At 42.0% G+C, this 24,707-nt stretch overlaps 3 protein-coding genes and 1 long non-coding RNA gene across 8 annotated transcripts; 1 reads left to right on the top strand and 3 right to left on the bottom strand.

Annotated features, from left to right (window-relative positions):
* LOC119030912 (microtubule-associated protein 11-like) lies at positions 1–11,836 on the bottom strand. Of its 5 annotated transcripts, XR_005078455.1 has the most exons (15): positions 9,816–10,096; positions 8,091–8,434; positions 7,384–7,479; positions 7,140–7,269; positions 6,363–6,449; positions 5,619–5,739; positions 5,364–5,511; positions 4,847–4,929; positions 3,638–3,789; positions 3,039–3,175; positions 2,738–2,816; positions 2,283–2,397; positions 1,668–1,865; positions 283–440; positions 50–98 (listed from the first exon to the last, which is right to left on the bottom strand). XR_005078455.1 is itself a non-coding variant. In XM_037118877.1 (14 exons), the coding sequence occupies exons 1-13, from the start codon at positions 10,006–10,008 to the stop codon at positions 1,709–1,711; spliced, it is 1,842 nt and encodes a 613-aa protein (XP_036974772.1). In that variant the 5' UTR covers positions 10,009–10,096; the 3' UTR covers positions 1–440; positions 1,668–1,708. The 5 variants fall into 5 exon arrangements, 4 of the variants coding, with proteins under 4 accessions (XP_036974772.1, XP_036974771.1, XP_036974770.1 ...); XM_037118877.1 differs by having other exon boundaries at positions 1–440; XM_037118876.1 differs by lacking the exons at positions 50–98; positions 283–440 and adding an exon at positions 11,707–11,836 and having other exon boundaries at positions 700–1,865; positions 9,816–10,026.
* On the top strand, positions 11,593–15,924 carry LOC119030920. The gene is made up of 3 exons (XR_005078456.1): positions 11,593–11,730; positions 11,829–11,924; positions 15,060–15,924. It is a non-coding gene; the product is annotated as an uncharacterized LOC119030920 (long non-coding RNA).
* On the bottom strand, positions 11,936–23,007 carry LOC119030914 (odorant receptor 131-2-like). Its single transcript, XM_037118881.1, has 2 exons — positions 21,977–23,007; positions 11,936–15,073 (listed from the first exon to the last, which is right to left on the bottom strand). Exon 2 carries the CDS (start codon positions 14,700–14,702, stop codon positions 13,719–13,721), a length of 984 nt encoding a protein of 327 aa, XP_036974776.1. The 5' UTR covers positions 14,703–15,073; positions 21,977–23,007; the 3' UTR covers positions 11,936–13,718.
* Positions 20,030–21,186, bottom strand: LOC119030915 (odorant receptor 131-2-like). Its single transcript, XM_037118882.1, has one exon. It carries the CDS (start codon positions 21,184–21,186, stop codon positions 20,203–20,205), a length of 984 nt encoding a protein of 327 aa, XP_036974777.1. The 3' UTR covers positions 20,030–20,202.
* Positions 23,008–24,707: the final 1,700 nt, after the last annotated feature.

Genomic DNA, 24,707 nt, shown 5'->3' with positions numbered 1-24,707 from the left:
GACTTTAAACTGCATTTACATTTATTATCATTATCATTTGATTTAAATACCTTGATTTCTTACATGCAGCGTACAGAGAGCCAAAGTCACCATCGGACCTAATGTCAGAGAAAAAATTTTGTTAGGGAGACGGATGATTCATTGATCCTGTTTGAATTGTGTCATCAATCACACACATGGTTGTCGAGCTGCTCCTGTAGATCAGCAGCTCACAGAACAGAACCAGAACCGGCTCTCCTCTCACAGAACTGCAGTTGTCAGTGTGAGTTTTGTGATGCTCACCTTGTCTTGCCTTGTCATCTTTCAAACTGACAAACATCATCTGAGTGATTCAAACATGTTTTGTCTCTTCTCGTTGACGGCTGTACATGAACGCCTGAACGAACAGGACTTCAGCTCTGTGAGTGTCTGTCGTGAGTTTCTGCATCCTGAAGGCACGACTGTCCAACACAGACCATCATTAGAATACAACAGCGGTACTTAAATAAAAGTGACTCAGATCAACTAAAAATGTTTAAAAACAGACTCACTGTCTGTGATGCTAACATTAGCATTAGCTCAAACAGCTAACAATAGTAGCTTGTGATGGAAAACAACAGGATGTTGCTGATATTAATAAATATGATTCATGACAATCTGTCCAATAGTTGTTGAGATGTTTCAGTCTGTTTTTATACAACACAGTTTGTTTTTCTCAAGTATTTTAGAAAACGTTTAATGTGCAATATGTAAGAATTAGCCAACTGTCGAATTCATACTCCGAACTGCTAACTGCTGCTAACTGTAGCCACCCTTTGCTTGTTAGCTCAGTTAGCCGTGTAGCTAGCGGTTAATGCTGGCCCAAGGAGTGAGAGTGTTCACGGCGCTAGCAAGACTGGCTTTGGAGTGCGGCGGGCCGGGGCTAGCTGGTTAGCATGCTAACGTCAGTGGACATCTCTGCAGCACAATACACAGACATCAAGACTGTTTTATTCACATCCTGTAGGTTTTCAGCTGAAATTCTTACATATTGCTCCTTTAATGTAAACAAGTCAGACTGTGAAACAGAGAACTGAAACATGAAATCACATCCGATTATATTAAAGGTGTAATTTGTCAAACATGGCCAGAATTCCATGGCAACGATGTACGGAAAAGTGAGGAAAAGTTTTGGACATCTTGTGAGTTTATTTTGTTGAGTTCTTATGTTTACAATCTAAAGGTGTTTTCAGAATAAAGTAAAGTGGTACTAGGAGACAGGTTGGACTGAGGCTAGCTGGTTAGCATGCTAACTTCAGCAGACGTCTCTGACACAACATCATAGCCTGGTCAATGTTTCAAACTAAGATTCTGGCCATATTTTACGTACTGCTCCTTTAAAACAAGACTTCCTGACAGTAAGCATGTTGGAACCTGGTTACTGTGACTGAACAGTCTGATAACACTGAAAGAAAAGCTGAATTCAGCATTTAAAACAAACGTTTGTCCTTTCACCTCGAGCGTCCAGTTAAATAACAGAACCGCGACAGTACGTCACGTTACACGTTTCACTTGCAGCGTCCTCGTGTTCCCGCCTCTCTGACAGCAGCAGGAAACACCAACGCTTCAGGACGTTTCAAGTTTCAAGTCCTCCGATTTTCCAGATAAATTAAAAGAATCTATTTTCTTCTTTCGAGGTCTCTCCTCACCGTGTCCCTGTCGTTTCATCTCATCTCTCCCTCCTTGCTCCCTAGGTGGCGGGGTCCACCACCAGGACTTTACACTCCCTCTTGGCGATCTTGTCCAGCGACAGCAGAGTTTTGTCCTGCGGCGGCAAATAAAGAGGCCGACCGACCGGAGAGCCGACGGGAGGAGTGATGGCCCGCCGCTCCATGGCACTGCCCGTCCTGACACACACACACACACACACACACACACACACACACACACACACACACACACACAGGTTTTGTGATGAAGATGTGACACCTTTGATGCTAAACATTTATTTTTGGTGGGATATATAGTTAATGTTTTTATAGGAAAAATGACAAATATCATCAAAATAATTCATTTTCTGTCAAGTGACTAAAACAATAAATCAACTTGTTAGATCAGCTCTACTTGTATAAACTGTTCCGTCATTTAATTTATAAGGAAACATCAAGAATCATAAACTCTTGGGATATGTGAGGCCACGAAGGATCGTAGCAGTACATCCTCCAGAAACAGGGAGAAGAAGGAGCCTCTGGAGGAGCCTTCAGACTGGGACAGACTTCATGTGGTGTTGAACTGAACTGAGACACAGCAGGTGTGTGTCGTACCTCATGATGTGGGATCGAGACGGCTGCTGGTGGGAGAAGGACTGAGATCGACCCAGACTGGCCTGGTGTCGGTCCAGCAGGTCTCGAACCGCCGGGCTGGACGGACTGTTTTTACCTGTGAGGAGACAACGAGACACATTCAGCACTGATCGACCGTCACATCTGCATCATCTTACTGAAGACGCCTCAGTTAAAACACACTTCAGTTTCAGTTTCGGAACTTTTGAGACAGTATTTTGTGTTTTATCTTCACTCAGCATCACTGTGAGGATCCACAACAGTATATAGAACGTAAACGTCCTCAAAGATTTCAGCTGATGCCAATATTGATCTGTTATCTTACAAATTTAATGGATGACATCGACTGTTTGTCCATCTATTATTACTACTAATCTGTCATCTGCGTTTAAAATGGAAAAAACATTGATGGGAGAAAAGTGAGGGTTTGTTCATACGTGACAGCGGCCGAGCGTCAGGAGGAGGGTTGGACACGGACGCTGTGAACTGAAGCTTCAGCTTCATGTGTTGACTCAGCTGGAGACACAGAGACAGTTGTGTGGAGTTATTAGTTAGTTTTAAAAGAGGCTGTAAAGGTTTTCAGATTGTCTCTCGGCTCAACAGGACGTTTTATCGCCAACAAAATTATTTACAGAAGAAGAAACACATCTCATAATGATTAGATATATCCATGTCACAAACTGAATACATAAACAAACAGCGAGGCCTGGACGTGTCGGAGCTTCGGACCCGTCCTACCTCGTACAGTCCCGGTTTGAGGATCTGGAAGGCGACGCTGAACGACAGAGTGCTTCCTTTCCGACAGTGACCGAGGTTACTGAAAGGAGTGTGACAGACGACGGCCGCCAGCGTCGTGTCCTCGCTCTGACCACGACCTGCACACACACACACACACACACACACACATACACAAAATATATTTTTATACACCAGATTTTTTTCTGAACCCTTCTTGCATGTAACATTTGCTCCATGTATCATTCATCTAGTCCATCAGACAAAAAAAAATGTAAAAGATAATAAAGATGTTTGTTTTCTATCCTCCGCTCAAAAGGGAATTTTCTAATATAATAAATAGAGAAGCAAAAAAAAAATAAGAAATCAAACTCACAGCAGGGAACACACACAGATGAAACCACCAGACGGGATGACAATTAAAAATGTGTATTAGATTGTTTTTTTAAAGCAGAGGATGGGAAACAAATGTCTTTTTTGAAATCTTTGGTGAAAAACAAGAAGAAGAAGAAAACAGAACAATGAAACAAACAGACGACACATTTACTGTTTATATTCTGTATAAAACACACACACACACACACACACACACACACACTGACCCTCTGGAGTCCAGACGAGCCGGACAGCGAGGAAGTCCTGCAGGTTGTTGAGCAGAACATATTTGACCTTGAAGTGCTCCTTCACCCTGACGGTGCTCGGACAGCTCGCCGTCATGACGAACCGCGGTTGGTCCAGACGGATACTTGGCAGCCTGAGAGGAGGGGAGGAGGAGAGGAGGAGGAGAGGAGGAGAGGAGAGGAGGAGAGGAGGAGAGGAGAGGAGGAGAGGAGGAGAGGAGGAGGAGAGGAGGAGAGGAGGAGAGGAGGAGGAGAGGAGGAGAGGAGAGGGGGAGAGGAGGAGGAGAGGAGGAGAGGAGAGGAGGAGAGGAGGAGAGGAGAGGAGGAGAGGAGGAGGAGAGGAGGAGGAGAGGAGGAGAGGAGGAGGGGAGGAGGAGAGGAGGAGGAGTGGAGGAGTGGAGGAGGCGAGGAGGAGAGGAGGAGGAGAGGAGAGGAGGAGAAGAGAGGGAGAGGAGGGAGAGGAGAGAGGAGGAGAGGAGGAGAGGAGAGGAGGAGAGGAGAGGAGGAGGAAGAGAGGAGGAGAGGAGGAGGAGAGGAGGAGAAGAGGAGGGAGGAGAGGAGAGGAGGAGGAGGAGAGGAGGAGAGAGAGGAGGAGGAGAGGAGGAGAGAGAGGGAGAGGAGAGGAGGAGGAGAGGAGGAGAGGAGGAGGGAGGAGAGAGGAGAGAGGAGGAGGAGAGGAGGAGGAGGAGGAGGAGGGAGGAGGAGAGGAGGAGGAGAGGAGGAGGAGGAGGAGAGGGGAGGACGAGAGGAGGAGAGGAGGAGGAGAGGAAGAGAGGAGGAGAGGAGGAGGAGGAGAGGAGGAGGAGGAGAGGAGGAGAAGAGGAGAGGAGAGGAGAGGAGAGGAGAGGAGAGGAGGAGAGGAGGAGGAGAGGAGAGGAGGAGAGGAGGAGAGGAGAGGAGGAGAGGAGGAGAGGAGAGGAGAGGAGGAGAGGAGAGGAGGAGGAGAGGAGGAGGAGAAGAGGAGAGGAGAGGAGGAAAGGAGAGGAGGACAGTCAGGACACGTTCCTGCTAAAATCACAGAGCAGAGGATCGTCTACACTCTTATTTCTAAGACGTCGGGCTCCACAGAGGATCAGGTGAGTCTGTCCGTCAGAGTCGACAGGACATTTTCAAATTGCTCGTCAGCGCTGCAGAGACGTCCTGACACCTTAATCATTGCTCCCCAGATGTTTTGCTATGCTTTGTCCTGACCTGTAGTGTGTGTAGATACAGTTGGTGAACGGCATCTTGGGAGTTGACCACTGCAGCACAGCGACCAGGGGAACTTCCAGCCCCTGAAGATGAAACACACACACTGAACACTGACACACTGTGGTGACATACGATGACCACAAGGGAGCGCTAAATAACATCCAGTGAACCACACGATGAAAACCAGTTCCTGCCTCTGTCTCTGAGTCTTAAACGATGCAGGAAACAACAAAGACAAGGGGTTTAAGTTTGTCTTGTGATGGATAGAAAATGTTTTGTTTCTTAAAATAAGTCGTGTTCTTTAGGAAAGTAATCCGAATCATCATGTTGTCACTTTTATATTTATATGTGTCACAATTTGGATTACAAGGTTTTGTCTGACTGAGTGTCCTGGCAGAGTTACTGACAACAACATGAAAAACAGAAAACAGAGAATTTACCACAAGATGCAACTTCACCATGAATGAAATCACTTATAATAACAGATCATATGTAAAGCACACAAACATGTCCGAACCTCGTTGGAGTCGTCCTGCGGCATGTCGTTTAGGTGCAGCTGGAACAGGAAGTCGTGCTCCTCCAAAGCGCTTAGCATGCTGGGAAGGCGGCCAGCCAGGCTGTCCACTCTGCAGAAAGACGCCATGCCGACCTCGCCTGACTGGTGGCTGCAGGGCAGGACAGGAAGCAGTGTGAGCACCGTCAGATCAAAGACCGATACGTTTTACAGACTGACACAGAAACGTCAAGACTCAACACACGTTTCTGAACGTACCACACGTTGTCCACCAGCAGCACGGAGCCGTCTGGCATCATGGGAAGGTAGGAGGCGTTGAGGTTTGGTAAAATCCGAACATCCCGGATACTCACCTCCTCCTGAGACGACTCGTTCAGCACTGACAGGAGGAGAAACAAGGTTTTTGTTTGCTTGTGTTTTAAAAGAAACCGAACTGTTCAAACATCTGGACCAAAACACTCGGCAGTTGTTCAGATACACACTCCAGAAATTCTGCCTCAAAGTCTGGATCAGGTATCAGCTGGTGTAGAAATCAGTCTGTGTGTGTGAGAGTCGTACAAACTGTATAAACTGACCAGTCTACCTGCACAGGTGGCTGAAGGTACGGTGGCTCATAGGAGACAAACAGTACTGAGGTGCACAAACGTTACTGTACATAAATGTTTTAATACCAATAATGTCCTGATACCTGCAGCTGTAAACTGTGGAGCCTGCATGGATGTGATTTGTTGTGTCCATAACTCTCTGGTTTGATTCAGTCTCACCAGTCACAACTGAATAAGAAACGATCACCCTGCTCGTGATTTTGGGCTTGATATCGGATCGGTGCATCGATACCTGATCGCCAACACCTGATCCAGCAGTTCAGGCAGTAAAGGAGACGTTTGTGATACTGGTATCTGTACACGTCTAAAAGTTGAGGTCTGCCTTTTTCCTCTGCTCATCTCTCCATCACACCACAATGGTTTTGTTCAGGTGTGACCCCAGTGAACGATCTCGTACCTTTGAGGATGGCGAGGTGCCTCCCAGAGACGGTCATCTGCTTACAGCGGACGGTTGGAGGCGGCAGGACGGTCAGGGTGGTGCTCACTGTGGACGGGAGGAGCCGGAGGTTTGTTAAAGACACTTCAAGAGTTTGTCACTGTTCGTTATCGATCAGAGGAGTTTTTACAGTAATTGCGAATAAAGTGTCAGGATGACTTCTGAGAGCCTGCGGTGTCGTGGTGTCGTCTCGTGTGAGGAGCTGGAACCAGAACATGAAAAAAAAAATGCTTGGAAATTTGACTCAAACAATTAATCAAGCATCAAAATAGTTGATATTGTATTTTCTATATATCACTGATTAACTGTTTCTGTCATATTTTGTGTTTAACACCAGTTCATGTTGATTTCTTCTCTTCGTTGTGCTCCAAACTGAACGCTGTGTATCATGTAAACATCTGCTGTGTCCTCGCTGATGTTTGGGGCCTTCAGAAAGACTTGGACTCGTCACTTCCTCATTTGTAATTACAGCAGACTTGTGTGACCGTTAACAAACCCGGCCGTCATGAAGAGGACACACTGCACTCTTGTGTCTACAGCTGGAACTACAAGCAGCACAGCAACACCTCCAGTCATCTTTTTCTGAATATCCACAAAATGACCTGATTTGTTTTAAGGGTTTGTGCATTTACAGATCTCCTTCAGAGGAGCATTAAGACGTAGTTTCATGGTGAAGTTCGGGGACGAGGGAATGGATTGTGTCTCAACGGGAGAAGGACAGATGTGTGTGTGCTGTACCCTGAGCCTTGAAGGTGTTCAGGTCGTGTCTGAAGGTGTGTGTCGGTTCTCGCTGCTGCAGGACGCTCAGGTAGCCGAGTTCCTGCACCTCCACTTTCTCCGCCTCCCTCTTCCACACCGTGACCATCACCTGAACACACACAAGCAATCAGCTTTCAGATGTTTCCAAACTCTGTGTGAGACCAGAAAAATATCTCCACCTGTTCCAAACATCCAGACTGAGACAGACAGACGTCTTCCTCACCTTGACTTTCAGGGTGCTGACGGGGAGTTTGTCCAGAGAGACGGTGAGGGGGAAGATCACTTCATCCGTCAGAACCACCGGCTCGTCCAGAGGAGACTGACGTGGAGGAAATAAATCACCATAAATCAAAAACTCTCACTGAGCAGCTGCTGGAATTGAAACTCTGAGCACACGTACAGTAACGTGATAATATTCAGCATGTGTTCATCTGTTAGTGCAGCATGTTAGCATGCTAACATTTTCTAAGGATTACACTAAAAACAAAATACAGTTAATGCTTTTAGGATTGTGGTTCATTTTTCATGCATTTACTCATCTGATGATCTGATGAAGGCGCCAGATGAAAAATCAGTTATTAGATAGTTATTGAATTCACCCTGAGAGGACGAAGAGAGACAAATTTGTTGCCAGTCCAGTGGCCTCGTAGATGCTCAGATACCTAAAAAATTGTGGCTGCACAACAGAATGAATCAGAAGGTGACTGAAACCACACGATTCATCCTCAGGTGACCGTGATTATCCGCGCAAAATTTACTGCCAATCCATTTTGTAGATGTTGGAGAAATTTCACTACATAAAGGAAAACTGATCTGTCTGAGGCGCTACAGGACGAGTCAGGAGGTCATCAGAGTGAGTCGGATTCATCTTCAGCAACAGCATCTTTAAAAGTTGTTGGCCCGTTAACCTAGACCTGAACGTCGGAGTACCTGAACGGGCGCCCTGCGGAACTCCCTCGCCGCCGTCCCAGATGAGTTGTGGATGAGCAGCGGCTTGCAGTCCCTGAAGCTGCGACACCTTGAGTCCACTCTGCTTCCGAGCGCCGCAATAGCTGCCTCCGCTGCAGCGATGTAGTCCTCCTCGCCGTCCTCGTTGGCCTCGTCCCCGCTGCTTTGGTAGTCGTGGTGATGCTGGTGGTGGTTGCCTCTGTGGCGGCTACTCTCGCCTGGACTCACGCTGGCCACGGCGCACAGCGAGCCGGCCAGCTCCCTCCACGCCCGGCTGCTGGCCGACTCCGTCCCAAAGCCTGCGGCGGCGCCAACGTCACCGCCTGCTTGAAAGTGATCACACATACAAAAACAAGCTCATGAGGATCGTCACGGGCGACATCGCTGACCCCTGACCGCTCGTCCAGAAGTCTCGGTGCATCATTCTGTATCGGCTGTATTAACAAACATCAAAGAACCACTGCTGACGTGTCTACAGTCTACAGCCTGTCCACCTTCTGCACCTGAGTGAGAGGAGATCATCCTCCACATCACCAGGTGACACATCTGTACCCGACACTCGTGAAGGGAAACGTTGAGGAAGGCAGAATCACAAACTGCTTTGTGACACATCTTGGGCTAATAAAGCAGCATATCATGGCTCTGACTGATTCACAGCAGAGGATGTGTTCATAGTCCTCTGTTTTTACACACATTACATGAAAAATATACGTGTTTTCATCATAAATGTTTTATTAACCCCACTCTGCCAAAACTGAACTCACAGCTGTTAATATTGTTGTGTCGGGCCACTGACCTGTGACCCCGAGGTCGCTCTGACATCATTCTGTGTTACACGTCGAGTCTTTGTTGGCAACACCTGAACTGTTTGTTTTTTAAATTTCCTCTTCAAATATCATAAAGTAAAGATTTTATATCAGTTATTGATGATTATTTCTGATTAAATGCTGCGTATTAGAGGTAGACCAATTATCAAGGCCGATATTCAGCATTTTTTAAATCAATATCTTAATTAAAATTACCTCCAAATTGTGTATAAGTACAGTAGTTGAGTAGATTGTAGTTGGTTACATCCAGTTGCTGGTTATTCTTAATATTAATATATGGGTTTGACTTATTGGTTATTGATCTCCTGGATCAATGACAGGTCAGTGTTGGTTTTTATTTATCCGCCCGCAACAACATCTGATTGGTAGCATGTCACAATCAATAATCTGAATCTGTAAAGTAAAGAGTAACTGAATGTATCAGATAAATGTAGTGGAGCAGATTTATTCTTTTGCTGGTTGTATGAAGTTTTGACACAAAGATATATTTCATATTTTTTTCAGTAATCCTTGATTTCCAGTAATCAGCCGACCTTTTCTATCGATCATGTCAAGTGGCCACTTCTTGTATTCTGGATGTAAATGTGTAATAATTCTCTGTATTTGAGGGAAATATGAGAAATCTGTGTTGATGGTTTAACTGCAGAGTTTCTCTCCACATTCAACGTCATTGTTTCGTCTTGAATTCACCTTTTAGCAGAACATGACTGATGATGATATGATGGTTTGTGACGCAATCTGTGAGTCCCCACAGCGTCATCACTTCCTGTTTGAATATTAAAGACACCAACATATAAATAAAGACGGTTTCTCTGTCCTCCCTCTCATCAGGAGCCGGTCTGCATCCCTCCCCCTCCCCCCCGGCTCCCAGCTTCCTTACCGGGGCCGTGCTCGGTCGGCGTCGCCCCTCCGTCCCTGCAGCGCAGCACCAGGAGGAAGCGGACCGTCTCGCCCAGGTAGAGGTGACTCCGGCGGGGCAGAGTGCGGTACCGGGCCGGGTCCGACAGGTCCGTGATGGGCACCGCCGGGAAATACATGAAATACTCGCACTGCGACTCCATCATCTGCACCATGGCGACAACCGGAGGAGGCTGAGCGAGCACGAGCAGGACCAGAGTCAACGCACACACACACAGGCACGGACAATGGAACACACACTTCCGCTCCTCGCTTTCACAGTAAAAGCACGGTCATTGTGTTGGTTACAGAGATAAGGAAAAATTAGCACAGTGCGCCCCGTAGTGGCCACAACAGGCAGTACACCTTAAAATGCATCACATGAAATCAACTGCCAAGGTAAAAATACCCAGGCCTGAATACACGTGACGAAAACATGATGAGTAAAATAATAAATAGTTGATGCTTGATTAAAGACTTTGCTTCATGTTGTTTATTATAAGAAAAATAACATTGCTTGTTTTAATCACTGTAAAACTGATATGCTTAATGTATCTTAGATTCAGGTCACACAAGATGTTCCAAAATCACCAGAACATCAAATGAAATCAAATCTTACAGAAGAATCTCTGAACAGATTTTAATACAGAAAGCAGAAAAGTAGAAGAAACCAGCAGAACAACTGTGAATAACTTATCTAAATGATATGTATCTGACTTTTTCATGATTTGTCTGTCATTGCATAGGGTGGAAATTTAATAATAACGTTTTTTTTGTTTTTTGTTTTTTTTAAATAAATGTATTGATAAATTGAACTACAGCCATGTTTCAGTAACTAAAATATTTATTTGATGCATTAAAAAAAACATTTAAAAGTTTAATTCTAAAGTGGTTTACTTGCTTTAAAGGTCTGCTTATCAACATTACTTCAATACTTAATACGTATAATATCAGTGTAGTAAATATCAGAAGCCTTTACTCAAGTAATATTCTAACTGGTTACTTTAACTTCCAATAAAATCAATTTCAGGTGAGATACCTATACTTTTACTGGTTCCTTGGTTTTTGCCATAAATAAATAAATAAATAAATAAATAAATAAATAAAATAGAATAAAATCAAAAGATTTGTATCTCAGTGAGCACAGTGATATCTGCTGTTCTGCAAAAATGATAGCAGGGAGGACACAGTACAACAAACCTTTCTGATCTTAATGGTTTCAGTCCCATAATTACTGATTGAGATAATAAATCAAACAATCTAACAAACAAACAAACAAAGCTGAATATTGGAACTGATATTGGGCCAAGTCAAAAATCAGATGAATAGTAGTATAGCCTGTATATACATGTATGTAAATGTGCAGTATATTTAAAATGCTCTTGTACTTTTGATACCTAAGTACATTCCGTATAAGATACTTGAAGCTTTTTTAAAATCACATTTTAGCATTTTATTATTATCATTATTATTATTATTATTATTATTATTATTATTATTATTATTATTATTATTAAGTCAAATTTAAAAAAATAAAATAAAATAAACTTTTACTCAAGTATAATTGTTTATTACATATTAATACTATTTAGATAATTTAAATAAAGCTAATTTTTAATAAGAAAATACAAAAACAATTTCTATTGTAGAAATGATTACACATTTTTGTCCGGTTATTATTTATCATATTTCGGTTCTGTACGTGGCGACGTCAGTGACGTCACCCCCCTTCAGCGCATTGCGTGATTTTCGCGTGTTACCATGTGAGGCTAATCAGAAGCTAATCAGTGATCTCCGGCTGCATCAGAGGACATGTTGGTGATCGTTCTCCGTGAAGATGGACGTACTGAAGTTAACCAAGAAGAAACGCTCACCTGACGAGGATCATCTCTGAGGAGGTGCAGACACACACCAACACTCAGCGGCTGTTAGCAGTTTGTCCTTTAGATTCCAGTGTTAGCAGCCAGATAACGTTAGCTTTGTCGTTTCCACCAAGCTAGCAGCTGCCCCCGGGTCCGCTCTCCCGCCATCTTCTCTGCCCTCCACCCCGACTCCCGGGCCTGGGACGCCATTTTCACCACCAGCAGTCAGGGTGAGTCAGAACCGCCCGTGACAGTTAAGTGTAAGGACACAGTAATCACAAGGATAGAGCATCAACACAGGACAATATCCTATAAAAAAGTGATGGAATGTAAAAGTACATTTACTCAAATACTATAGTTAAATACCCTGTTGATGTACTTGTACTTTACTTGAGTATTTCCAAGTCCTGCTATTTTATACTTCCACTCTACAACATAATTGATGGCACATATTGTTCTTTTACTCCACTATATTTATTTGATAACTTCAGTTACAATGTAAGTACATGCTGCACCAGTTACTGTCAGACTTTTACTCATGCTCCACTCACATAGGTGACTTTAACTTTTACCATATTTCAACATTTCTTTTCCCAAAGTTTGACTTCTAAATACATTTTACAACACTGCAAACAATAAAACCCAGTAGCATATGTTTTTTTAAATTAAATTCCTCATAGATGAGAGGACATTTTATTCATACTTTAACCTAACTCTTCAACATCAGTTTTCCACCAGCTGGCCTATCCACATGAAAATAAATCTGAACATTTTATTTCCAACACTGGGTGCAGTCCGTCAGTCCTTCTGTGCCTAATCCTCTGAACACCACAGGGTGCAGAAAGTACACTTCCCCTGTAAAGCGAATAATCTCACATCCTCTTCGCTGTTCAGCTCTCTATTTCAGGCTGCGGCCACAGTAACGTTACACACGGCCGATCATTTTTTTATGAAAATCTTGATATTGATTTGCGAGTATTGACAAAAGGACCCAAATATGCAGTAAGTTAGATTTGATATTTAGCATTTAATAATTTTGTAGTCCTGAATTTCATTTTTTTTTGTCAATAGAATAACATACATGTTTTTTAATATATCTGAAAATGCACACATACATATAAAACAATAAAACTATTAAATATATATCGACACATAATCAAAGCAGTCCATACTGTAATAACAAACATACAAACAATACAACAATAAAACAATGTTATAAGTGTCCTTTACGTGTTGGCTCCTCAGGTCTTCAAATCAAAGATATAATATTAATTATAATATGGGCAAAATGCTGAGCAACTATAACATTCATTTAAATTGTATTGATGTAAAATTACAGAATTCAACACGTTGGCCTCAATTATTACTACAATATACATGTTAGTTGAATTATCCAAAATATTCAATTCACAATCTTGTCCTCTGTGAGTGTTGGTGTTACATGCAGATCATAGAAAAATGTCTCCTTGAAATCCATTAATATGCAAAACTGTAAACATTTTACAAACAACACAATTATTTGCTTCAACATTTTACCAACTTTGAAAATGTATTTGAGCTTCTAAGAGTTTACTCTGTTTCATTATTATATTTTGCTGAAATATATTGTGACATAGAACATAAATATTGTGGGTCAAATCCTTTTTTAATTACAAAGTGTGATATGCATTCTTTTCAAAATGATATACTGAGTTATCTGCCATCATCTCCTGAAAATAAGTTTCCTGCCACTGGGCTTGGGACTTCATTGCAGTAAGGTGAATTGTGGTTAAATATAGTAAAATGGCCAAATTTAAGTCATTATATTGATTATTCTCAGTATGCAATACTAAGTCAATAAGATATTTTTACAAATGTATTGCTGAATACTTAACATACTACACACTCTACAGTGGGCTATGAATACAGTGGCAGCAGTTCTACTTTGGGTTGTTATTAACAATTCTCGCATTTGACCACATTTTCAAACACAAAGATTGAGTATTGTTCTATTCGAATATTTTCCTCTCAAAATAATCCTTGAATCATTCACTATTATTAGAGGGATCACAGCCTTTACTGGGACAACTGAGTTTCAGTTGACCACATAAATGGTACATGAGGGCGGGCCTGATGGTCTGATCTCTGAGCCCATAGATGAGAGAACACAGACATCTGGGGAGGATGAAAATAAAAACATAAAAAACACTCTTGATGCGTACAATAACTAATCGTTGCAGGATTGTTGAGAGTGATATAACTATAGAGGTATGCATAGTTGATAAGAGACTGAGGCCCAGCTGCACCAGATGCAGCAGCAGTGTGTTTCGAGCCTTTTGTGCTGAAGCTTTGTCTGTGGAAGCTGACCTGGCTGCTACCATCACACCAACATAGGAGCAAGTAATTGCCACACTCGCTAAAATGAACACAAAACAAGTGTAGGTTTTGTCATAAAGATCAGACAATGGGCTAAGAATCATAGCTATGTCAGAGCATGAATCTGTCATCTGCAGGCTCTGCAGGTCTTCAAATGCAAAATTTAACAGCAAACAAACTCGTATGAGAATATTAAGTAAACTGAAGGTCCAAACAACACAAATAGCCACCCCTGTGTTTCTGATGGTGATGATGGTAGCATGCCTCAGTGGGTAACACACAGATACATATCTCTCCAGAGACATTACCACCAGTGTGAGTGGAGAGATTTCATTTGTGAAATTGGTGAGCATGGCAAAGACACCACAGACAGGATATGTTAGTCTTATTCTACAAACAGCCAGTATGTACATTAACTGGCTCAGTGCCAGCAGTACAGTGTCTGCAAATAGTAGATTATACAGAAGAACGTAACGAGAGGTCTCACAAAACACAGATTTACTCCTCAAGGTGAACAGCATTGTTCCATTAATAAAAAGGAATAGGCAGCATGGCATTCCTATCAGTGTGGAAAACAACACTCTTTCTACCAATCCCTGATACGACTGTTCAGCAGTGATGTGGACATTCTCAGACTGATTGAAGCGCAACATCTTACAGAAGCATTGAAAACCAAATATGAATATTTAACTGTTGATATTAATGAAATACAAAAGAATTTTTGTAGTTGTAGTCCTCGAACACTGAGGACATGTCATCTTTACAGTTCAGATGCAAAATCTTAAATCATCCATAAACATTTACCTATGCAGACACTTAGGCAGTTAGAGTCCCTGCGTGTTTCCCTATAATCAGAGCTGGTCTGCCGGGTTTACCTGCCCTCCGTTTTATTTATGTCCTCTGTCTTTACATCTACTTCACGTGATACTGTCAGCATGCCACACCACGTCCACGTGGTTAAAACGTTTGTTCATGGGTGATGTAATCTCCCTACTGCCTCCTCATTGAAGATGCCATCATCTACCTGCTGAACTGTGTCTACGCCCACCTAGACAAGCAGGGGAGGGTCACGTTCTTCTACTCCTCCAGTGCTTTCAATACCATCAGGCCGGCTCTACCGGGTGACTAGATGACGACAATGCTGGTGGATCCCCCCCTTGTGTCCTGGATTGTGGATTAGCTCACTCATCGACCACAGTATGTCACTTGTGGTACTGTGTGTCAGATGCAGTGGTTAGCAGCACCCACAATGGACTGTCCTCTCTCCTTTCCTCGTCACCCTTTATGCCATAGACTTTCCAGAAGTTTCCATCCTGGGGCATAACGTGGACAACACTACAGATATCTGGGGATGTTCATCGACAATAAGCTGGACTGGACTAAGAACACACTGTAGTCATTTACAAAAAGGGACAGAGCTGCCTCTATTTTCTGAGGAGGCTTTAACCCTCCACAACGCTCTGGTCAAACAGAGCAGCACCTTCAGCCAGAGACTGATTGCTCCCAAATGCATCACTGAGCGCCACAGGAAGTCATTCCTGCCTGTTGCCATTAAACTTTACATTTATTCTCATTTCATCTTTATCTTTATCTCTTGTTTCCATTCATGCTGTATTTCTATTTCTACTTTGCATGGAGCATCTGGAACAAAAATAATTTTCCCCTTGAGATTATTTAAATACTCTGATTCCGATTAACAATATTGTTATTTCCCAATGCTTCTGCTTTATATACATTTTTTTCCCTTTTTTCATTTGTGAATGCAGGAATATAAGTTCACTGTAATGATTGACTTGAAAGTTGAATGAAAGATTTGTGCATTTTGAAAATAAGAGGCTCTCCATGTCCAGAAATAAACATTGTGATCAAGTTGTACGATTCACTGCTTACTTCTAGCATGACCTTCTGCTCAGTTTTTTCCTCTGTATTTTATTTATTTATTTTTTATAAAAAAAAACACAGTACAACAGAGATACTTGCATGTCAAGTAGGCAATCTCATCACGAAGTCCTGCAAATCCATCTTGAACATTATTGTGATTCCTCTCGCTCAACTTTATGTATATAAAACAGGAATTAGTATTTTCGTATATTTTGGTTCATAAAGTTGAGTCATGTGTAGCGATTTTTCTGCTACTTAAAATTGAAGATACAGTTCCCAAGCACTACATGAATTTCAGAAGCTTCATACACATGCAGCAACACTCCCATGCTTTGGGTTGATAGCAGTTGATATGAGTCTGAAATGTCGAAGGCGAAACAGACATACCTCGGCCGATTTGATAAAAAAGACTGAAGTAGCAATGCTGCAACAAGTAGCTGACTTCAGCCAAGGCCAGCATGACCACAGAAAAGCATCAGTGTCCTGCCCCTCCAAAAATGAAAGTAATGACAACAGCTAAAAGAGTAAAGATGTTTAAACCCAGACAGGAAAGTTCAACTGGGCAGTAGATCACAACGAGACGCTCTCCTCTGCTGCTCTGCATGTCGAGTCTTTGGACTGTCTCGTGTGGTTTATGTTTTATTGCTATTTAAAGGTTTAATATCTTGGAATATTCAGTGAATTTGTAGCCAACACTGCTGGTCTTTGCTAGCTATCCTTGGCTCTAGCTAGCTAATTAGCTCATGGCTCTGGTAGCTGTGAAAGAGAAGCGACAGTGTTAGACCTCAGAGAGCGAAAAGATCTTGTAGAGCTGGAATATTTTCATGTTACTCCTGTGAATTTAGGATTTATTTGGACCAAGCCAGAGGTGATTGTGGAACTCAAACCAAGACTGTTTTCGTGAGTTTCATTTAGTTTAAATGATGTCTGTTTTATGATGAGTTAAAGAGGCACTTGTGCATTTTGTATTGCAGATTGTATTTGCAGATTGTATTTTATCTGACATAAGGAAAATAGAAAAAAGAGTATCATGTCTTGACATTTTGTCAGTTCATTTTGTTAGTTTATTAGCAAGCTGTTTACATGCTAAATTCATTAGACCGTGTAGATGCATTAGAACGTCCTCACGCCCTGTTGATATTTCTTAATGTTTTAAACTAGAGATCGACTTATTGCAGATAGGACCTTTTACAAACTATTGTTATCAGCTGAACTTGGCTCTGATAACACAATCACTTTGTCCACAAAAGTAACAGGGCTCTAAAGACAGCTAGACAGGCAAGAAAATAAATCCTTCTGTTAATGTTAAATAACTATCCATCCATTAGTATACTTAAATTGCACACTTCGGGATGCTTCTTAACCCAGGTATATGCACAAACATATATAGTTTGTGAGAGTGGCATTCAACAGTGTACCGGGACTCACAACAGAATGGATGTTTGATGGACGGAGACCCCTGGGTGGCTTAAGCTCAGGGGTAGAGTCAGCGTCTTGTTATCGGAAGGTGGTTCAATTCCACAGGTCTGCATGGCATCTGCAAGTGTCCTTGGGCCAGATACTGAAACCCAAACTGCTCCCGATGTGCTGGTCAGCACCTTTCATGACAGCCATCACCATCAGTGTATGAATGTACATATGTATAAATTACTGTAAGTATCTATATGCTATATGTTAATGTGTGTGTATGGCCGACAGCGAGTCCCTTGATAAGACTACAAAATGGCTGCATTTGATTTGGGATGTCATGCGCAGACGATTCAGATTACTGAATCATGTACCTTGAATTAAAAATATGGCAGAAATGAATATGGCTTTGTGTACGCTTTAATGTACATCAGGTGAATTGGGAGGGATAGTGACCCCCTGTTTCAGTAGCTGTTTTCAGACACGGCAGCAAGCCGCCAATTTGCCCGTCCTTTTGGTGGCTCGGTCTGCGGTTTTAGACAGAGGGCAGCAAACTGGGAGTCAGTTTTGGTCTGCCAATTTGTCGCCTTGGTGGGTACACATATTTCTGCCTCGCCTGCTATCTAAATCCGAGGTGTCAGTGTACCGGCCACTGCGTGAGATGGCTGGAGGTGTCGATGACCTACACTGTTGTGCGACCCACAGCCGGGGAATTTTAAAACCAAGAAACAGCTGATCACAGCAGTCAGTCCATCATTTCATCCACGGATGTCAAGATGAGTAACTGGACAGCCGCAGAGATCCAGGAGATGCTAGAGTCTCCTCGGTCTCTGTAGCTGTTTGGTTGTGTTAGCTTGTTGTTGTAGCGGCAAACTAACAACGGTCGCTACATTCAAATTAAAAGCCAGATTCGACCTGCTTCCTGTTAGCTGTCTGGTGTTTAACGCAGCTAACTGAGGGTGCGAGGCACTCTGCCGCATGCCTCCTTTAATAGCAGGGTTTAACATTGGCGTGTGTTTGACTGAGGAGGCGAGAATATGGGCCACAAGTCTATAATTAAGTTAATCTATCAAGTGTCGCCACATTTAATACCACAGCAGGGGGAGGGCACCCATGACGAGGCAGTGGCCATTCATGATTATGCTGCATCCTGCTGGCCTTATGACACGCTAGTATCACAGGGCTAAATATTCTTCATCACATGTTTATGCCTACCCCAGTGGCGGCTTTTTTTGAAAAGAAGGAATATTACACCTCCCTTTCACATAGACAAGGCAGCAGATTGCAGCATTTATCTTGCTGCACATGTGGCACATTGTCTATCTAAAAGGGGCTAATGTTGTGGGGATGACTATTGGTACTTCAATAAAATATTAACACAATGAGATTTTTGAACAAAATAAAGACCATTTTGCAATGCAATCACGCCAGACGCGACGCCCATCAATTTTGGCATCCTAACTATGACTACACAGCAGTTATTAAAACATTATTACAGTACTCAGCACTTACGGGTCTGACTACACCTACCTTTAGACTCGTTTAATATTTCAGGACAGCATCAAAAACAGTGTGGACCAGGGGCTTCTCAAGAGGGTTTGGCACAACCCTACCTCCGACCCATGGCTCAGTCTGTACTCTTCCTCTAATTTGGCCTTCATATTGATCCCAACTATACATCTGTAAAGTTTCATGACTGAATCAAACAAATGTGGGCCAGGGGTGTAAAGTGTGGAGGGTCCACCACCGTACTTCCGCCCTTCTCACTCAGACAGTGCCTGTCCAGTTTTGTTACTACATCTTACACAATTATGACTGTAAAGCAGCCTTTGAAATCAGGTAAAAACTATAGTTATGCCATATTAGGATATGAGGATAACCAAAACTAAGATGACATACATAGTCTATCACAGTAACAATGTACTGCTGATTTACTGCCCAATCCAACTATAATCTTGGCTTTAAGTATTCATGTATTGTGAATCCTGGTGAGAAAGTTAACAGGTAATGTCAGTTTACCTGGACTGTAAAGTGTACCTGTGCAGCATTCTATCGTAATTGTTTGATGTGTGTCCTTTATGGGTTGACTCTCCAGGTCTGCAAATGAAGCAAATAGTTTATAATATGGGCAAAATGCGGAGCAACTATAACATTCATTTAAATTGTATTGATGTAAAATTACAGAATTCAACACGTTGGCCTCAATTATTACTACAATATACATGTTAGTTGAATTAACCACAATATTCAATTCACAATCTTTTCCTCTGTGAGTGTTGGTGTTACAGATCATAGAAAAATGTCTCCTTGAAATCCATTAATATGCAAAACTGTAAACATTTTACAAACAACACAATTATTTGCTTCAACATTTTACCAACTTTGAAAATGTATTTGAGCTTCTAAGAGTTCACTCTGTTTCATTATTATATTTTGCTGAAATATATTGTGACATAGAACATAAATATTGTGGGTCAAATCCTTTTTTAATTACAAAGTGTGATATGCATTCTTTTCAAAATGATATACTGAGTTATCTGCCATCATCTCCTGAAAATAAGTTTCCTGCCACTGGGCTTGGGACTTCATTGCAGTAAGGTGAATTGTGGTTAAATATAGTAAAATGGCCAAATTTAAGTCATTATATTGATTATTCTCAGTATGCAATACTAAGTCAATAAGATATTTTTACAAATGTATTGCTGAATACTTTACATACTACATACTCTACAGTGGGCTATGAATACAGTGGCAGCAGTTCTACTTTGGGTTGTTATTAACAATTCTCGCATTTGACCACATTTTCAAACACAAAGATTGAGTATTGTTCTATTCGAATATTTTCCTCTCAAAATAATCCTTGAATCATTCACTATTATTAGAGGGATCACAGCCTTTACTGGGACAACTGAGTTTCAGTTGACCACATAAATGGTACATGAGGGCGGGCCTGATGGTCTGATCTCTGAGCCCATAGATGAGAGAACACAGACATCTGGGGAGGATGAAAATAAACACATAAAAAACATTCTTGATGCGTACAATAACTAATCGTTGCAGGATTGTTGAGAGTGATATAACTATAGAGGTATGCATAGTTGATAAGAGACTGAGGCCCAGCTGCACCAGATGCAGCAGCAGTGTGTTTCGAGCCTTTTGTGCTGAAGCTTTGTCTGTGGAAGCTGACCTGGCTGCTACCATCACACCAACATAGGAGGAAGTGATCGCCACACTTGCTAATATGAAAACAAAATAAGTGTAGATTCTGTCATAAAGATCAGACAATGGGCCAAGAATCATAGCTATGTCAGAGCATGAATCTGTCATCTGCAGGCTCTGCAGTTCTTCAAATATAAAATTTAACAGCAAACAAATTCGTATGAGAACATTAAGTAAACTGAAGATCCAAACAACACAAATAGCCACCCCTGTGTTTCTGATGGTGATGATGGTAGCATGCCTCAGTGGGTAACACACAGATACATATCTCTCCAGAGACATTACCACCAGTGTGAGTGGTGAGATTACATTTGTGAAATTGGTGAGCATGGCAAAGACACCACAGACAGGATATGTCAGTCTTATTCTACAAACAGCCAGTATGTACATTAACTGGCTCAGTGCCAGCAGTACAGTGTCTGCAAATAGTAGATTATACAGAAGAACGTAACGAGAGGTCTCACAAAACACAGATTTACTCCTCAAGGTGAACAGCATGGTGCCATTAATAAAGAGGAATAGGCAGCATGGCATTCCTATCAGTGTGGATAACAACACTCTTTCTACCAATCCCTGATACGACTGTTCAGCAGTGATGTGGACATTCTCAGACTGATTGAAGCGCAACATCTTACAGAAACATTGAAAACCAAATATGAATATTTAACTGTTGATATTAATGAAATACAAAACAATTTTTGTAGTTGTAGTCCTCGAACACTGAGGACATGTCATCTTTACAGTTCAGATGCAAAATCTTAAATCATCCATAAACATTTACCTATGCAGACACTTAGGCAGTTAGAGTCCCTGCGTGTTTCCCTATAATCAGAGCTGGTCTGCCGGGTTTACCTGCCCTCCGTTTTATTTATGTCCTCTGTCTTTACATCTACTTCACGTGATACTGTCAGCATGCCACACCACGTCCACGTGGTTAAAACGTTTGTTCATGGGTGATGTAATCTCTCTACTGCCTCCTCCTCACTACCCTAATCAACATTGCGGCAGCACCTTCCTAACATGGAATATTTGTGACCTCCAGTGATCTTTTAAAGATCTATGTTATTTTCTTTGTAATGAAAATCCTGATATGATCATGATTTGGAGTGGTTGTTACTCAATTGCTGTTGCAACAGTTAACGCCGAACAGCTCTGTGGAGTGTTTCTTCGTGTCTTTAACATGATCCTCAGCCTCCAGAGGGTCCCTGTGACATGAAAGACGTCCTGCCTCATTCCAGTGAAAAACACGCCACTGCCCAATGGTTTCTCGGACTACTGACCGGTGGCACTGACGTCACATATCATGATGACCCTGGAGAGACTCGTCTTGGAGCAGCTCAGGCCTATGGTCAGGCCGCACCTGGATCCCCTCCAGTTCGCCTTCCTGCCCCGGACTGGAGTTGAAGATGCCATCATCTACCTGCTGAACCGTGTCTACGCCCACCTAGACAAGCAGGGGAGGGTCACGTTCTTCTACTCCTCCAGTGCTTTCAATACCATCAGGCCGGCTCTACTGGGTGACTAGATGACGACAATGCTGGTGGATCCCCCCCTTGTGTCCTGGATTGTGGATTAGCTCACTCATCGACCACAGTATGTCACTTGTGGTACTGTGTGTCAGATGCAGTGGTTAGCAGCACCCACAATGGACTGTCCTCTCTCCTTTCCTCTTCACCCTTTATGCCACAGACTTTCCAGAAGTTTCCATCCTGGGGCATAACACGGACAACACTACAGATATCTGGGGGTGTTCATCGACAATAAGCTGGACTGGACTAAGAACACACTGTAGTCATTTACAAAAAGGGACAGAGCTGCCTCTATTTTCTGAGGAGGCTTTAACCCTCCACAACGCTCTGGTCAAACAGAGCAGCACCTTCAGCCAGAGACTGATTGCTCCCAAATGCATCACTGAGCGCCACAGGAAGTCATTCCTGCCTGTTGCCATTAAACTTTACATTTATTCTCATTTCATCTTTATCTTTATCTCTTGTTTCCATTCATGCTGTATTTCTATTTCTACTTTGCATGGAGCATCTGGAACAAAAATAATTTTCCCCTTGAGATTATTTAAATACTCTGATTCTGATTAACAATATTGTTATTTCCCAATGCTTCTGCTTTATATACATTTTTTCCTTTTTTTTCATTTGTGAATGCAGGAATATAACTTCACTGTAATGATTGACTTGAAAGTTGATTGAAAGATTTGTGCATTTTGAAAACAAGAGGCTCTCCATGTCCAGAAATAAACATTGTGATCTGTCAGGTCGGGGTAAAAGGGAAAACTATGGAAAGGGAGGTGGACCCAAATGCAGTTAGCGGAGGCCAGATCAAGGAAACAAATGGTGAGCTTTATTGAAAAGCTGATAACAAAAACATAAGAAGACAAAACAGGGCAAAGTAGCAAAACAAAATCAACGAGGCAAAGTAACAACAAAACATCCAAACAAAGTAGCAAAATAAAGCAGTTCGACAAAGTGCAAAAGAAAAAGGCAAAGTACAAATCAAACATCAAAATCTTGAAACCAAAACATACCAAACCGGGGCAGGAGCATGGACAGGAGCATGGAACAGGAGCATTCAGAAAACAGAAAACAATGACCAGACAAAGAGTGAGGGGAAACACAGAGGAACAGACCAGGAGGGAACAAGACAACAGACAGAGGGAGCCAGAGGGGAGAACATAGGAGAAACTTAAAGGACACATGAGGGCGTGGAAAATCAAACACATGACACACAAGACATGGAAAAAAGGACATGAATCAAGAACCAAAAACCTGATACAAGGACAACACAAACAGGAGTCATGACATGATCAAGTTGTACGATTCACTGCTTACTTCTAGCACGACCTTCTGCTCAGTTTTTTCCTCTTTATTTTATTTTTTTATTTTTTTATAAAAAAAAAACACAGTACAACAGAGATACTTGCATGTCAAGGAGGCAATCTCATCACGAAGTCCTGCAAATCCATCTTGAACATTATTGTGATTCCTCTCGCTCAACTTTATGTATATAAAAAAGGAATTAGTATTTTCATATATTTTGGTTCATAAAGTTGAGTCATGTGTAGCGATTTTTCTGCTACTTAAAATTGAAGATACAGTTCCCAAGCACTACATGAATTTCAGAAGCTTCATACACATGCAGCAACACTCCCATGCTTTGGGTTGATAGCAGTTGATATGAGTCTGAAATGTCGAAGGCGAAACAGACATACCTCGGCCGATTTGATAAAAAAGACTGAAGTAGCAATGCTGCAACAAGTAGCTGACTTCAGCCAAGGCCAGCATGACCACAGAAAAGCATCAGTGTCCTGCCCCTCCAAAAATGAAAGTAATGACAACAGCTAAAAGAGTAAAGATGTTTAAACCCAGACAGGAAAGTTCAACTGGGCAGTAGATCACAACGAGACGCTCTCCTCTGCTGCTCTGCATGTCGAGTCTTTGGACTGTCTCGTGTGGTTTATGTTTTATTGCTATTTAAAGGTTTAATATCTTGGAATATTCAGTGAATTTGTAGCCAACACTGCTGGTCTTTGCTAGCTATCCTTGGCTCTAGCTAGCTAATTAGCTCATGGCTCTGGTAGCTGTGAAAGAGAAGCGACAGTGTTAGACCTCAGAGAGCGAAAAGATCTTGTAGAGCTGGAATATTTTCACGTTACTCCTGTGAATTTAGGATTTATTTGGACCAAGCCAGAGGTGATTGTGGAACTCAAACCAAGACTGTTTTCGTGAGTTTCATTTAGTTTAAATGATGTCTGTTTTATGATGAGTTAAAGAGGCACTTGTGCATTTTGTATTGCAGATTGTATTTGCAGATTGTATTTTATCTGACATAAGGAAAATAGAAAAAAGAGTATCATGTCTTGACATTTTGTCAGTTCATTTTGTTAGTTTATTAGCAAGCTGTTTACATGCTAAATTCATTAGACCGTGTAGATGCATTAGAACGTCCTCACGCCCTGTTGATATTTCTTAATGTTTTAAACTAGAGATCGACTTATTGCAGATAGGACCTTTTACAAACTATTGTTATCAGCTGAACTTGGCTCTGATAACACAATCACTTTGTCCACAAAAGTAACAGGGCTCTAAAGACAGCTAGACAGGCAAGAAAATAAATCCTTCTGTTAATGTTAAATAACT

Source organism: Acanthopagrus latus, chromosome 13, assembly GCF_904848185.1.
Source record: "Acanthopagrus latus isolate v.2019 chromosome 13, fAcaLat1.1, whole genome shotgun sequence".
NCBI classification, from domain to species: domain Eukaryota; kingdom Metazoa; phylum Chordata; class Actinopteri; order Spariformes; family Sparidae; genus Acanthopagrus; species Acanthopagrus latus.
Note: the sequence above shows the minus strand (reverse complement) of the source record. Positions and strands in the feature narration are given on the sequence as shown.

Excerpts from the sequence above, each read along its gene's own strand:
- LOC119030912 (XM_037118876.1), bottom strand. The coding sequence starts at position 10,008 with ATGGTGCAGATGATGGAGTCGCAGTGCGAGTATTTCATGTATTTCCCG. Across the intron at positions 7,480-8,090 it reads TCCGCAGGGCGCCCGTTCAG|TCTCCTCTGGACGAGCCGGT; the intron begins GTACTCCGACGT and ends CCTCCACGTCAG. Across the intron at positions 2,398-2,737 it reads TGACGCTCGGCCGCTGTCAC|GTAAAAACAGTCCGTCCAGC; the intron begins GTATGAACAAAC and ends GTCTCCTCACAG.
- LOC119030914 (XM_037118881.1), bottom strand. The coding sequence starts at position 14,702 with ATGTTGCGCTTCAATCAGTCTGAGAATGTCCACATCACTGCTGAACAG.
- LOC119030915 (XM_037118882.1), bottom strand. The coding sequence starts at position 21,186 with ATGTTGCGCTTCAATCAGTCTGAGAATGTCCACATCACTGCTGAACAG.